The following is a 13,203-nucleotide window of genomic DNA, read 5'->3' on the forward strand; positions in this document are numbered from 1 at the left end:
TATATTGAGTAACTGGTCAGTCTCATGCACACTACTGGGCAAAGCGGACACACAACTTTGTGTCAAAGTTTAAAAAATCCAAGGGAAGTAACACGCTTTAAAGGGAGATAATTTATATTTATAATTTGTCAGGTACAGATCATTTTTACAAGGGAAGTAATATTTTTTTAAAGGATATAATCAAAAACAAAATTAAATTAACCAAAGCGGCGCAGTAGGGGGCCTTGTGTTTCTGACAAACACATCTCTTGTTTAATACTCATCATTATTTCTTTGTATGTTATAGGGTCATTTAGAACTAAATCATATTCTGGTAAAGCAGCTTCTTCAGAAGTTAAGAGCATATTTTCTCGAAATAATAATTGATTAAAATAATTAAGCCAATCAATTTGTTTGATGTGTTGCTGACAACTAGAATGTGAAGATTTACCCCTTTTCATTGTTTGCTAAAATAAATTTGGATTACTACATGCCTAGCATAGCCTATTTCTCATATTCAGTTGGAAATCATCCTTCTTGGTTTGGTACATTACTTTAAAAAAAAATTCCTTTAGGTAGATATGTAAATCTTCCTTGAGTTTGTGAAACGAAATTTTCTCAAAGCGTTATACTTACGATATTTTAAAATATCACATTAATTATTACACCATGGTTTATCTTGCCGTTCAAAAACGTTACGTCGTTTGGTTATATTTTGGACTTCCATGTTTTCTGCAGCAGTTTTATAAAGTGATACTATTGTTTGAAGAGTCTGCTTTATATTTACAATAGGGGCTATTAATGATAGTTCTATAATATTTCTGTATACGTGTATACTGTGCTCAAGAAACACTACTGTGCATAGCCTTATCTGTTACAATGTTACCTATCTGACATTACTCATAATTAAAAATAATACAATAGTTAAGAAGTAATAAATTGCATAGGTAAACCAATAAAAACTTAAGTTGTGGAAACACTTGCTCTTATGTACTGCGTTCCTACTTAGATACATGTTACTGAGGATTAATTCATTTTATATAAGACTTTGCTATGATTCAAGGTATGATTATTACACGGGAAATAAACTGGGAAAATTAAGTGTGTTTATATTTATCACAATACTATAATATTGTAGTGGGTTTATTATTTCTCGTATTCCTATAATTAACAAAAACGTACACGATACAAAACGTTTTTATTAAAGTCATATTAATGTAATGAAATTATCATTAACAAATAAGTCAGTATTGTTTTACAAACTGTCACATGTCATGTGATATTGGAGGTAAAACAGATATGTATATTTTAAAATCTAGTATTCAATCTTGTGTATCACAACTTAACAACGCAAGAAAGAGAAAAAGCTAGAAATATATGTGTACTATAAGTATGTATTTAAAAGAAACTTTAACTCAAAAGTTTTGTACTAAAAGTATGTATTTAAAAGAAACTTTAACTCAAAGTCATGTCTCAACCGTAGAATATACAATTAAAACCTATTGTCTACGTGTCTGTAAATGCAAACCCAAATCGATATCCACAAGAAACGGCCAGCAGTAATGCATAGTTTGCATATATACCTATTCCCAGATGATAAAATATTGAAAAAAAAATACAAAAAGCACATGCCGACGATATTGTGGTAAAGATTGTTTCCGCCATAATGTGGATATGTCTGAAACATACTTTATAGTGAAATAATTACATTTTCACAGCACGAGTGATACATGCAAATCCGTAAATTGTGTAAAACATCCTGATTCAAATTCAGATGCGGAGATATGTAGACGTCCTTTATAATTTTTAAGTAGAATTAATGAATTTTATCTTTATAATCATATATAGATACAATATTAAATGATTACTTATAACTGCAATGTTTCTTAATGAAACAGGAATTTAATCAATCGACAATATATGCATGATATTTAACAAATCAAGATCATAACATCAACTTCTTCAAATAAATATCATGGTAGTTTATCAATATAATCACTCTATTTGAAAAATTGCCGTACATTACACACTAGTCTATGAAGTCAATCAAATGGCCCACAGAATATACATTGGTAATGTGCTCATAATGAACATTAAACCCTGAGTGACATCGTAAATATGACCTCTTAACTATCAAGTAAGGATGCTCTGGTTAGGCCATTTCACACGACGATCATTTGTTTTAAGGTAGGCGTATTTTATAAAGTACTGATACATTATGGTCAGAAAAAGATATGGAACATATTTAGAATTCTACCTCTACGTGTGGCATTGACCTACAATCAAGAGATCGTCAAAATATGGTAAACATCTTTTGAACGTGAGTTTAAAACAGACTGATACAGTCTAATATAACAAAAATACAAGCTGTTTATATGGTATATGGCAGTTCCAAGTTCTCGGCGTGATCTCCAATTTTGATCGAGCAATTGGTTCAAGTGTTGCGCACAGTACACCTTCTCACGAGATATATCATCTAGCAAGTCTAGTTTAATATTTCAGTATACATGGCGAAGTCATTGCAATCTTCATTTTGGTTCTCACATTCTGACCTTGATCTTCAAGCAAGGGACGCAGTTGTGGCGCAACAGATCAATGTTAGCAACTCTTCCACTTTACAAAACGACACATTAACACGCTATATTAATAAAACAAACTAATACAGACAACATAAGATGTATATTAAATCTACTTAACATTGAAATAAATCTACATTAAAACTGTCAAAGTTTCTTTTTTCGAGCAAAAATAGTATTGTTTCATGATCTGATGAAATATATTTATTCAAACGTCATTTTTTTCATAACGCCTGAAATAAATCTTGACCATCTTCATTATCAATTGTATTGCATGATAATTCTTAATGGTACATTTATTTTTTAGCGATATAAATACAATAATTTAAATAGGTGTACATAACTATTCAATAACTAGACGTTTCAAAGATGGGAACGCGCCACGCATGGTCGACGTGCCCAGCAACCAACTTTTAGCCACATTTGCTCGAAACAAAAATTATACTGTTCTCAAATATTTTTTTATGGTATCTTTAAGAAGAAATCATTATATTTGTTCAAAAGCGAAATTCGTTTAAAAATGACAATTTTTATATACCTAAATACATTATATATCTATATTTGTAAATCATTTTCTGTTTATATATTTTTGCATTAAATGAAAAATATGTTCGCAAAATGTAGGCCTATTTGACGACTGGTCGTCGTAAAGTAACTTTATTAAAAAATTAAGTGTTTTTTCTTAATTAGATTTAATGTTTGTATACTGCACGCCGATGACTCCCGAACGGAACGCAAAGTGATGCCTTCATAGTTGGTCCTCGTCGTAGTCAAAGTCGTAGTCCGTGCGGTTTCTACAGAGGTATATGGCGAGAACCACGCCGATCAACTGTAATGAATAGCGATATCACAGGTCTTGTCAAATGGTAATACAACAGGGTGTACATGAAACATTGAAACACGTCGCACAGTAGATTATTTTTTTGTAAACTTTAAGACAAAAGCTTGCAATTTTTTTTTTTTGGCGGGTTATAAGTTGTGTTGAGTAAATGTCCTATGTTCCATAAATAATATTATATGTCCGACGTTTGAACAAAACTATATCTAATCGGCTCATGTCGTAAAAAATCAAAGGTGAAGGAAATTATTTTTACTTACGAGTTAAGATGTTTTGATTGCATGAGTACCATTTTGATAACGAAACTTATTTCTTTTATTTAAATTATTTGACATTAGATGTGCATTGTTTTGTTTTACGTATCAAAGTTAACGGAAAATATGACGGGTTTCTGTGATTGGCGTCGCCATACCTCTAAGACGAGAATCCCAGACGCCACACCGATCCATATAGCGCTGTTGTCGTCTATCAATTCTCGTATGCTATTTAAACAGCCCTGAAATGGGAACACATTTGCACTTGTGTCTATCGTTTTTTCCAAATGTTTAACATTCATTCATGATTTGTGTACCTTAATACTGTAGTTGGACAATAATGCTGAGGGCAAATCAAAAATCTCTGCAACTTTATACAGAGCACATGTACCAGATACTCACAGGTGTGTATGCAGTTGGAATGCAAACGTCTACTAGATGTTTATACACAATGTTCTATCCGACACCAATGTTTTGCTCAAACTTACAATATCGGAATATTTCTTAAAATGCAAGATATAACCATATACTCATGTACCCGTACCTCTGTAAACAGCTTCTTGTGCTCAGCTGGCAACGCTTTCGGTGTACAAAAATGTGTATACGGTTCGGAAAAAATTCTTAAAATAAACTTTTACACATCAATGGAATGAACATATCTTTATACAGAGCTTGGATTTAAGCAAATGTCCGCATTTTGTATAGCTTGGATGTAATAATTTGTTTGATACTAGTACTTTGTAAAATGCTATGGTGAAGAAACATGTAAATAACGATGTCATACTTTTTTAAGTTGTTGATTGCAATTTCTCTACGTTTGTATCCAGTTAGGTTGCAATCATACTTCTATCATTTAAAAAGCCTTAGTGAAATGTAAAGTACCGCTAGACTGCAAGCATGTGTCCTTTTTGACGATGCTGTGAAGCATCGTCTAAGTTATCATATCATGAAAAAAATCTTCACAATGGCAACCTATGTAAAAGACCGAGCCAGTCCGATTGAGATAGCTCGATTTTTCTAATCGGAATACCTCGCTGATTATCATTGATAAAGGTTTAGGAAGTTCAGATATAAATAGGACAGCATATTCTGGGAAAAGATTTAATAATAGTTTGAAAACGTTAATTTTAAATCAGTTATATTCAATCCATTATATGTTTATAGATCAATGAAACAACTATGCATTTTCTGTATTGTATTTGACATTTGTCGTGATTCAGTAAATAAATTGCGAATTAAAACGTGTATAATTAACTTTCAACGCGATCATGAGTGTAAAGCAAACGAATTATTTCGAACCTGCCATTCGTAAACGTTGTAGCGACTATGGTATATAAACAGCATAATAGCCGTATCATATCTGTGATACTCGCTCTTCTGCGTGCTTTCTCATTTTGCATATTTAATAAACTTTTCAAACATGAATTACAGAGCCACATCAGTGCACATACTATGTTTGACAATTCATTCGTTTGATGGATATTGTTTGCTGTTTTAAACACATATTAGGTCATATCGCGGGGATTTAGTTAACCTTACCATGTGTTCATGGGCGAACTCACGTATTCAAGTGCTCTTACGACTATGTGCTCATACCCACTTTCGATCGGGAATCATCATGAAATTATTGCCATACTTAACGAACAAACATGCCTAAGCTTATTGAATTAGAGAAAAAGAACAATAATCAAAAGAGGAAAAGTATATGTTCATGCACATGGGATTGTGAAATCGCGTCCGTACACATATCATCATTAACTTAGGAAAGGAAACAACGACATATAAAGTTTGGTATGATATACATGTGAAATTAAAGACCATGGTGTAATTAAAGAGCATGTCAAGTTTTGAATTTATATGTTGAAACGTAATGTTATAACCAACAAACGTTTTACTGTAACAGACAGTTTTTTAAGATAAGTGGTACAGAAAATACACGTCGAATACCTTATTAAAGATATTTCTTGTTATATTTGATCGAGAATGTAACCCGCCTCCCAGTTTCGCCGAAAGGATCAAGTTCCCCACGGGTACTACTTCCCCGTACCCCCAATTTTTTTTCGTACCCTACATTTTTCGTACCCAATTTTTTTCGTGCCCATTATTTTTTCGTACCCAAATTTTTGCTCGTAACCAAATTTTTTTTCGCACCCAATTTTTTTCCTACCCAATTTTTTTTTCGTAACCAAATCTTTTAACGTACTTTTTTTGGCATATTTGTTGTACCCAAAATATTCGTACCCATTTTTTTCCTACCAAAATGTTCGTACCCACATACACAATTGTGCTGATGTAGATAAACTTAAATATATGCTTTTATATCAATCCTCTTCAAAAGCATCGTCACACCAGTACTTTCAGTACTTTGATTACATTTGGATACGGCTGGGTTGCAATAAAATGCCCATGCACCGCTTAACAGCTAGTTCGTAATCAACACACGTCCACACATTTAGATAGCCCTTTATTGAAGACGTTAAGATACATCTAAGAAAGTCATATGTCAATATAAAAGTTTTCAGCTGGGTTGTAATTTTATGTACATGTATTTTTATGAGGGTACGTTGCAATCGTATCTCCATATATTTGCATGCAGATACGTCACCATTGGGTGTCCTTACATTTGTATGGACCATCAAAGAGGTTAAAATTTTCGCTGAAATCTATAAAGTGATTCCGGAGGAGCAGTCATTATACGCACCTAAGGCACTGACGAACGACGGACATCATGGTGTTTTAAACATGAGCCCAAAGAGCTGATGTGAGCTAAAAAAGGGGTGACCACTTAAGAAGCCGCATGTTTGACTTTTTTTAGTAGTACAACACTTACCACTTTGTATTATTTGAGGGTTGTTTTCGCTCTGTGAGGCACCTTTTTCGCATTTTGAACATATATTGGTATCCCTCGTTAATAAATGTATACACGAATCGCTAATACTGACTTGGAAATTATTTATGATATGACACACATATATTGCAATTTCTTCTATTTATTTTTCGGTAATAACACATTACACGTGAATAATTTGAAAAGTTGTTGAGTACTATAAAAGTAAGTACACACCAAAAATTATGATAGGGCTTGACTATAAAGAAATGTTTATTAGAGGCGGAATGGAGCTCTACACCCATGATCAGTTTTAAAGCTTTATTTTATTTACTATAAAAATAAAAAAAAAAACATGTGCAAAGGAACCAGAGAATATATACATTTGAAACAAATATCTATTTAGAGCTTGACCCAATCGTGCATAACGTTCGGATGACCACACCTCGAAAAGAATTTGGTTTACATAAAAATGGTTCTTGCGAGAATACACGTTTTTATAAAACTGCGATGCTTGTAATCTCCTTAAAGAGTTTGGTTGTCCATGGCTTTGTTTATAATTTAGTCTGAAATGTCTTTTTAAAGAATTTGGATTGCAATACATTTGTTTAGAGTAAAGATTTCCACACCTTTGTATATAATTGGGATATCAATACGTATGTATAGAGTGGAATTTTTATACTCTTGGATAGAGCTGGTATGCCCATTCCTGTGTGTAGAGTTGGTATGTCCATATATTTTGATTTAGTCGGAATGTCTACTCAGTTCTACGCCATTGAATGTCAATGCATTTTGATAGAGTTTGGTTGCATAGAACATTTGTATACAGTAGTTTATTATATTTTGATAGAACTGGGATGTTCATGCATTCGGGTAGAGAAAGTTAGGCACACATTTGAAAATACCTAGGCTGTCCATCCTTTTGTCAAGAGTCGAAATATCCTTACATTTGGATATAGCCCAGATGTCGATTGGGTTATCAATACAAATGTATATAGTGTGGTATCTAAACTTATGTATACAGTTGGAGGTTCATATCATTGGATTAAGTTGAGATCCAAATACAATATATAAGAGCTGTGATGCACTTAAATGCACTATATATCAAAGATGTTCGTACCTTTGTAAAGAGCTGGGAGCCATTGAGAAGCCCCAGTCTTGCCTCCAGCTGACACATGTCGCGGTCCACGGGGATAGAACTGGTTCCTCGCATGTACGATTGGCAGCAGCTGTTCGGAACGCTTGAATTCTGGCGATGAACAAAACTCCATTTTATGTTTAGATTTTATTTATACAATTGTTCGATGCTAACTTACTATACAAGGCAATTTAACCAATTAAATGGCTTTAACAAACGATATCAACCAACAGCTATGACAGCGTTCTGAAATTAACTCACTCGAGGAACTATTGTATTTATTTTAAGGATAGTGTATAGAAACGTTTTTAAGATAATAGAAGCTATTTTTGTATTTTTATATAGAAGGAAGTTTGATTTTATAACACAATAAGTTAAAACATCCCATAACATTTACCTGTTTATCGGTTTTAAAGAATACATTGTCTCTATAATCTGTGAAGTTGTCTACCCCACAGCACCGACCCTAAAATAATAAAAAAAAACACAGTGTAATAATTAAAAAAGTTTACATATATATTATTTACATTAAAAGCGTTAGATCTGTTGTCTACACAAAATAAATTTAAAGACAAAATATTTAAAGTTTCATTCAACGACGTTTTTATAACAGCATATACTTATAAGTACTGATATTATAAAATGAACAATAAAACATGCTATTTGATTCTCGTGTACATCAAAAAGATAACCCCTTTAAGTGATATTATTGGCATTGTTCACGGTAAAATTGAGCTGAAAAGAATTAACAGGTCCAAAAATAAGTTAAAATGTGGTAACTGACCAAATATCAGCAACTTAGCTTGCTTCCAGTTGTTTATAAAAATACATATTATATTCGATATTTTGCTTAACTGCCCCAGTTCTCTAAGCCGAACGGAACTGTCTTTTTATAAGGATCGGAGTTAGTGTTCGTGTCTCGTATAAATAGATATCGTTGCAGGAAATTAAAATAATCCGTAAAACAACACTTTGTCTTTGTGTCGTATGAACGAATCTGCACTTAAACTAAATTTAGACTCACATCGTACATAGAATCATTTCTGCCGTCAGTTGTCAAAACGAAAGTACGGTTGATATTCAAATGCAGTAGTTTTCTCTTTCCGGTATATTGTTTTAGTATGTGGATGCTGTATTAACAAATATAAGTATATGAAGTGCAAAAAAAACAACAAAAATAAACAACGGTTGGGAAAGACACCTATATACTGTTAGATGCCCATAATATCACTTTATCGTTGCGGTTACCTTTGCCTGCAGGAGATCGAGGGCAGTGGTCTTGTTCGACAATGACGTGTAGTTTCTGACATCTGTAAGAAGTTTAACCTTCAGCTGAGCTTCGATCTGTAAATATGAGAGCGGTATTGTCAGCTAATATTTATGAACAGTACTCACATGAATGTAGGATATTACAAATATTTAGGTTAAATGACGCGGTATAATTAATGCATCACTTGTATTTTACCTCAATTGCACTTGTTTTTTAAATAAATGTTTGTACCAATAAATATAAACTGTTGTTTGTTTGCGTTTATTTAGAAGTAAATAAAATATACATTTCCAACAATAATAGTTTATAACATTAAATCGCAAATGACCAGCCTTTCCATGAAGGAGAAGACAGTGATTGGAAACACCAGAAAACACAAACAATGCGATTTGATAAATGCGTTTTCACTGCTTCTGCTAACAATGCTGCTCTCATAAATGGGGGATGATAAGCGTTATTATGGGTTATGAATTGTTCCCGTATCGCCACCTGGCAAAACCGCGTAACTTACGGTTCACCAGACACATAGCAACATGACGTTAGCCAAGAATAGTGTGTTTCGCCCGCATTGATCTTCGGGCGTGTTTGGGAGAAACCTAGTATAATTGTTTACTCGGCGATTATACAGTTGTATTGTACGTGGGCTACACATGATCTATGACGTAGGTAATCTTGATACATACATATGAACATAGAGCATAGGCGAGTATACGTACTGATGCAAGTTGTCAGATTACTGTCAGATTATATAAATACTGATGAGTCATTAAGCTGTATAAACATATTAATAAATATACATCCATATCAATGCACAATCGTGTGGATACTTACTGACGATCTCTCTACTGCGACATACACAATGGCTGCCAGCTCGCCACATAGAAGAATTACCATGAAAATAATATACTGCAAACAAAACAAACCAAATAGTTCATGACAGTACATCTGTATCAAATCTTAGAAAAATGTTACATGTAATATGATCTTAAGGTGTACATACTTCATGGTTTTAAACAAAGCTATGCTGCGTGTAATAAAACAGCACTTTTTTATTCCATATCTCTCTTGACTCACGTACCCCTCCGAGCAATATTGCGTTCTCTCGGATCGCTCCACAGCAACCGGCGAACCCAATCAGAAACATGAACGCCCCAATGCCGACGGCAGTGTAGCCGACAGCGTTGAGAGTGTCCTGGTCTATTGACATATGCAGCCACTCGGTGACTTTCTTTTCGGCACTGTCACTAGCAACAACCCACAGCCCGCATCCCAGCAACACCACGCCTATCAGCTGAGACAAAATAGCTTTGATGTGAAAAATAATCTATAGGTTTAGCTTTAAAGCGTTGAAATTGAAAAATAACGGATTACTAATTACGCAACACATTAGACCACATATTATAGCATAAAGTAAAGTTGTTAAATTTTATGAATGCAAAATAACTCTGAAAACATATATAAGAATAAATGAATACTATCCGTCACAAAATATGTAAAGCTCTTTTTTACGTTTCCGTAAATTAATCATTTTTATACATGTGAATTGTGAATTAAAGGTTGTTATATATATATATATATATATATATATATATATATATATATATATATATATATATATATATATATATATATCGATTAAATATTAAAATTTGTTAACCAAATTTTCTCTCAAACGTCTGGTAATTTTGATATAGCTCTGTACTGTAAATATTGTATTCAGAGAATCTGTTGATGATACCACATACACAATTTGAAAGCCATCGCCTTTGCTGTTTCAGAGGAGATTAAATTTTTCTCAATGAAAGTCATTGTGACAATGGCGACCCCGGGGGCCTGGTCATATTTGAACCAAGGGACATTATTTGACAAAGTTCTTAGAGGGTCTCTTAGATTATATGACGTCACAACAACCATGGTCCTTTCCGTTTCAGACATGCATATTTACTTATCCTTTCTCTTTCACTCATCGCATAGAGTGATACTAATTGTAAACCTGCTCAAAAGGAAACCATATTCTAAAAGAAATATTAAGTTGCTTGATAATATAGGACAAATTATTGACAAAGAATTACATTTCATGCACAGTTACAAATGAAAAACTATACAACGGTTAAATTTAGTACAAACACAGGTTAGTATAAAGAATTTTACCTGCCATTAAATCGATTTGCCTATATCATGCTGCTTTCTTGAACATAGTTGAACTATATATACATTTCATATTTGTGCACGAGTAAGCTGACCTAAATAGGTGTAAATGTTACATGTACATGGTGTGCTTATCATACCCACATGATTGCTCACGACATTAGCTGTACTCAAACTTACAGTTATTAGTCGAAGTATACTGACACATTACATCGGAACCATATGTTTCTGTCATACCAATGGTGTTTATGATTCAAGGTAATTGAATGCGAGTAGCTGCAGCACAACACATTGCATTCTTCTGTTCTGTGCCTGTACACTGAAGATCTAGATGGCTAAACCATCGTAATACACATTTGATGCGATTTAATTAATGACAGAAAACTGAAACAATAGAGCTTATTTTAAAATCAACTACTTCCGTAAAACAAACATTTTACTGTTATCTGTACTTTTTCCACATACATATTCTTATATTTAGATCATGGATGATGTCATTTGATTTTAATTATTATGTATAACATCGTGGATTGTGACCATTCATTATTTACTAGAATATCTTCTGAATTTCGGCATTATTTTTAAATGCTTTTACTGCAAAACGTGTAGGTTACAATTTAAGCCGAAACATTACATGTAAAAAAGAAAATAAATAATGAATCCCATTTGATGTCTTCTTACTGCTGTAATGTGTATATTTTGCATGATGCAACAAACATGTTTACATTGTTATCGAAATGTAGAAGAAGCACTTCGTTTACCATGCATGCGGCAAATAAATATGTTGTAAAAGTACGGTTAATTACATATCGATGACATGTCAGTGCATTTCGTATAACATTCATATTTATCTCATTTTTCATGCATACCTACCCAGAAAACCAAATTCAGGATGATCAGTAGAAATCTGGAACATTTTGCTAGCTTTCCTTCCGCCATTATTAAGATTATCACGTACACTATCTGCAGTTTAATCAATCAATTGTCCGTTTCTCTTTAAAGTTAAAGGTTAATCAAATTTGATATATATTATTAACTAACAAAACGTGTCCTGTTTGTTGAAATTGCAGATAATATGAGATGTCCTGTCATCATTTGTATATTCACGTATAAAGCCTGAAAAAAATATAAACATTACCGGCGCAATGTGTTATGTAAAACCTTATTCATACGACGTTTATGGGGTTTCCCTTTAATGGCTGTGAAATTAAACACATTTCAAAGTTTTATTAAAACACGGTCCTTGCAGATTTTAACATTCCGAAGTAATTTAATTATTAATATTTGGCATCATTTTTAATTGTGCATATCCATGTGATAAAATCTCATGCAACATATAGAGATTAGGTCTCACAATTTAATGCTATTTGTGACAAATATTTATAAACATTATGTAAGCTTTACTGTAAAAGTCATATGTTCTTGTCATATTTCGTATGATCTCAAACAATTTGCAAACGCATTTACAAGAATGATTACAACTATTTTGTTAAACCTACCGGAACGCATTAGATAAACGTCTCTAATCTTTAAAAAAACAACACGTTTTCCTCACCGCCAAATCACTTAAATAATGTAAAATATTTTCATTAATAAATACACAACCCCACTACAGTCCATCCATAAGTCAGTATTTTCCAGAAACAAATGTTTATTAGATAGAACCACTAAACATAATCCACTAAGCTTGGGTAAATTTACCAGGCTCACCTGTCTGGTAATCATAGGAAATATGACCAGTATGTTATATTCGTGTGTTATATCCTGACTCTCAGATTGTTCCTGCACAGAGAGAGGATTTTCATTTGAATGAACCAAGTATGGTGGATGCATATATTGTTTTGTTTATAAGAATAATATAAAAAAACAATTTAGTAAGGAAATACTAAATAATAATTGTAAAAGCAAATACTATAAAAAATAAACCTGAGGAAAATAATTTTCAGTGACTTGGATAGTTTGCTAATTATTTGTCCACAGTTTTGGTAAATCTCATTATATGCTGATTTTATAAGCTTAAACACTATGTAAAACTACCGTAATATATAAGATAGTTATTAATGTTGATAAGAGACCATGCATTACTCTTGAAACACAGAAAAGAAATGGAACAGTACTTATCAAAAGGTCGTTATTATAAATATGATGCTAATATTTTCGTGGACGGAATAGT

At 32.8% G+C, this 13,203-nt stretch overlaps 1 protein-coding gene across 2 annotated transcripts; it reads right to left on the bottom strand.

The window, feature by feature from the left end:
- Positions 1 to 1,601: 1,601 nt before the first annotated feature.
- LOC127841433 (CD82 antigen-like) lies at positions 1,602 to 12,733 on the bottom strand. 2 transcript variants are annotated; one of them, XM_052370265.1, is made up of 10 exons: positions 12,530 to 12,733; positions 11,904 to 12,146; positions 9,961 to 10,173; positions 9,714 to 9,788; positions 8,861 to 8,956; positions 8,010 to 8,078; positions 7,595 to 7,723; positions 3,806 to 3,889; positions 3,263 to 3,384; positions 1,602 to 1,657 (listed from the first exon to the last, which is right to left on the bottom strand). In XM_052370265.1, exons 2-9 carry the CDS (start codon positions 11,967 to 11,969, stop codon positions 3,304 to 3,306), a joined length of 813 nt encoding a protein of 270 aa, XP_052226225.1. In that variant the 5' UTR covers positions 11,970 to 12,146; positions 12,530 to 12,733; the 3' UTR covers positions 1,602 to 1,657; positions 3,263 to 3,303. The 2 variants fall into 2 exon arrangements, with proteins under 2 accessions (XP_052226225.1, XP_052226216.1); XM_052370256.1 differs by having other exon boundaries at positions 1,608 to 3,384.
- Positions 12,734 to 13,203: the final 470 nt, after the last annotated feature.

Source organism: Dreissena polymorpha, chromosome 1 (genome assembly GCF_020536995.1).
Source record: "Dreissena polymorpha isolate Duluth1 chromosome 1, UMN_Dpol_1.0, whole genome shotgun sequence".
Lineage (NCBI taxonomy): Eukaryota > Metazoa > Mollusca > Bivalvia > Myida > Dreissenidae > Dreissena > Dreissena polymorpha.